At 39.9% G+C, this 3,459-nt stretch overlaps 1 protein-coding gene across 2 annotated transcripts in view; it reads left to right on the top strand.

The window, feature by feature from the left end:
• Positions 1-3,459, top strand: part of LOC106883972 (uncharacterized) — a 22,898-nt gene that overhangs the window by 14,814 nt on the left and 4,625 nt on the right. The window contains exons 6-7 of one of the 2 annotated variants that reach the window (XM_014935132.2): positions 1,513-1,623; positions 2,806-2,928. In XM_014935132.2, the coding sequence (XP_014790618.1) occupies positions 1,513-1,623; positions 2,806-2,928 (234 nt within the window). Of the gene's footprint in view, positions 1-1,452; positions 1,624-2,805; positions 2,929-3,459 lie in introns of both variants that reach the window. The other variant, XM_014935131.2, reaches the window with a different exon arrangement.

Raw genomic sequence — 3,459 nt, 5'->3', positions numbered from 1 at the left:
CATTCTCTTTTTGTGCCTTATAATTTAGCACACTCACTGGTAAAATTTCCAACCAGTGAATGTGTTAAATTATAAAGCACTAAAAGGGAATTACTCTCCCCAGACACAACAGACATACAAACTCACATAAAGAATCTTGCAAACCAAATCCAAAAACGAAATATATATACGTGCATATGTTTGTCCTCCCACCATCGCTTGGCAACCGATGTCGATGTGTTTACATCCCCGTAACTTGGTGGTTTGGCAAAAGAGACCAATAAAATAAGTACTAGGCTTACAAAGAATAATTCCTGGAGTCGGTTTGTTCAACTAAAAGGTGGTGCATGACCGCAGTCAAATGACTGAAACAAATAAAAAAAGAAGAAAAAAATAAAAACAAAACATTCCTGGAAGCTGGTATGTAAATATTAATGACCTGTTGGGACACTGTATTTCGTTGTGTGGCCATAATACACAACAAAGTATATTAATTGTTTTCATCTGTCAATACTGTGTTCTACTGTGTTAGCAGTGCTCTTACATCACTTGTTAAGGTTATCTGTAAGAGCACTGCTAACACAGTAGAACATGATATTGACTTATAAAAACATTGAATATATTTTGCATATGACCCATTGCCTCCTCGCCATAAGCTTGCCAAAGCATTCTCAATGTCTCTGTAGCAGACTTCCCAAGTTTTACACAATGTTTCATGTTGGCTCTTTGTTCCAACTTCCTGTTCATGACAAAAATCACAGACTACAGCCTACATGATCACAAAAAGCACAAATTTCACAACTTGTGAAGTAAACACAGTGATATCACTTAGTACATTGCCTCATGAAGGTCACTGCTAGCTCTCACTATTTATGCAACTATGTGCTGCCATCTGTTGGCATGCTACAGAACTAGTCCAGGAACATTTTGATACCACCTTGTATAAATCACAGATCACCAATTCACTTCATTTCACGATGGTCTGAGTACATGGTATGGGTAAGCCTGGAAAATGGCAAAATATTGATATCTACCATTCTCAGTGATTCTGAAGTGAGTTGTCTCACCTGGTCGGTGATATTCAGGTGTCATGTAGGAAGCATCTCCTGGATGCTGTCCCACAGCAAATTGAATGAATAAACAAAACGCATACACTAGGAATATGCAGCCAATAAGGTGTACATTTATTTTTCTATTTATTATTTTATGCTTCAGCATGTGGCTGTGGTCATACTGGAACGCTGTGTGTGTGTGTATGTGTGTACGTGTATGTATCTATTTATGTATATCTATGTCTATATAAATATATATATAAATACACATGCACACACACACACACACACACACACACACCCAGAGGTGTGTGTCTGTGGTCATGCTGGAGTACAACCATAAAGCATTTATTTATCTATTTTCTGTTGAGAACTAATCTAGGATTATACTGAAGCCAAATTTGTTTTCTGTATATTTCAGGTCGAACAAAACTGGAGCCAATCAGCATTATTATGTTGTCTGTAATCATGTCTTTTGCAGCTTTGCAACTGATTTTGGAATCGGTGCAGAAAATCGTTGAATTCATCGAACAGTCCAATAACATCCCATCAGTTGATTTTGAAACTATTGGCATTCTTCTCTCAACCATAGGTAAGATGTTTACCATATTACTAATCCAAGTTGAAGAACAACAAAAGACAATGAGAATTTTTAGAGTTAACATATAGACCCATATTCTCTGTCTGTGTATGCTTCTCTCTCTCTCTCCAATGGTGGGGGGACAAACAGAGACATATAAATATATACATATGACAGGCTTCTTCCAGTTTCCATCTATCAAATCCACTCACAAGGCTTTGATCAGCCTGAGGCTACAGTAGAAGACACTTACCCAAGATGCCATGCAGTGGGACTGAACCCGGAACCATGTGGTTGGGAAGCACCCTGAGTTAAAAGTTGGACATAAGAAGCATCAGATGTGGTGTGCAAGAGAGACGACTGTGCTGGTAGGATAATGTATTGCGTACAGATGAAGACAACTGTGTGAAAAAGTGTCACACCCTAACATTGGAGGGAACCTGTGGAAGAGGTAGACCCAGGAAGACCTGGGATGAGGTGGTGAAGCATGACCTTCGAACGTTGAGCCTCACAGAAGCAATGACAAGCGACCAAGACCTTTGGAGATATGCTGTGCTTGAGAAGACCCAGCAAGCCAAGTGAGATTGTAGCCATGACCTATGCCAGTGTTGCATAACCAGCCCATTTAAGAGTACCCATCAATCATCGGGCAATATGTTGTGCTTGAGAAGACCTGTTGAGTCAAGTGAAATTGTTGTCGTGGCCGATGCCAGTACCGCCTGACTGGCACTCATGCTGGTGGTACATAAAAAGCACCGTTCAAGCGTGGTCAATGCCAGTGCCACCTGACTGGCCCCCATGCTGGTGACATGTAAAAAGCACCCACTACACTCTTGGAGTGGTCGGCATTAGGAAGGGCATCCAGCTGTAGAAACCTAGCCAGATCAGATTGGAGCCTGGTGCAGCCTTCTGGCTTGCCAGTCCTCAGTCAAACGGTCCAACCCATGGAAAGCAGACATTAAAAAATGATGATGATGATGATGACTAATAGCAACACATCCTATGGCTATATGTCTATATAGTCTCCATTATTATAGTCACTCATAGCAACAAATCCTGTTCCTGTATATCCATTTATTCACCAGATGCAAAGAATCCTGTTCCTATTTATAAAATTAACTTTGTTGTTTTCTAAATATTTTAGGGGTCTTCTTTAGTAATTTCGTTTTTATTATTCCTGTCATTTTATTTCAGTTACCAAATTCGGTCTTTTTATTGCCTGCCGTCGTGTGAACAGTCCCACAGTCCAGGCTATCGCTCTGGACCAACGAAATGATGTTCTCTCCAACCTTTTGGCTCTCGTGTTTGGCTACATAGGTCAGTGGGCTTCTATTTCCAGTCTTAACCTACATATCTCTCTCTCTCTCTCTCTCTCTCTCTCTCTCTTAATCTCCAACCTATGTCAATTTGAGTTGGGGATATATGTATATCAGTATGCATGTATGTATGAATGTATATATGTATGTATGCATTATATATGTATGTATGTAAGCATGTATGCATGTATGTATGCATGAATCTATGTATGCATGTATGTATGTATTATGTCAGCATGTATGTATCTATGTATGTACGTATGCATAAATATATGTATGTGTGTATGTATGTATGCATGCATCTATGTATGTATGTGTGTGTACGTATGCGTGTGTGTATGTATGCATGCATGAATGTATGTGTATATGCATGCATATATGTATGTACGTGTATGTATGCATGTGAGGAGGAGGGGAGGGGAGGGGAGGAGGAGGAGGAGGATATCTGTGTCAAATATTTACCTCCATTCTTCATTCTGTGACAGGAATGAAATTTTGCTGGGAATGACACTATAGTGGTGGTGGTGGTGGT

This window comes from Octopus bimaculoides, chromosome 26, assembly GCF_001194135.2.
Source record: "Octopus bimaculoides isolate UCB-OBI-ISO-001 chromosome 26, ASM119413v2, whole genome shotgun sequence".
NCBI classification, from domain to species: domain Eukaryota; kingdom Metazoa; phylum Mollusca; class Cephalopoda; order Octopoda; family Octopodidae; genus Octopus; species Octopus bimaculoides.
Note: the sequence above shows the minus strand (reverse complement) of the source record. Positions and strands in the feature narration are given on the sequence as shown.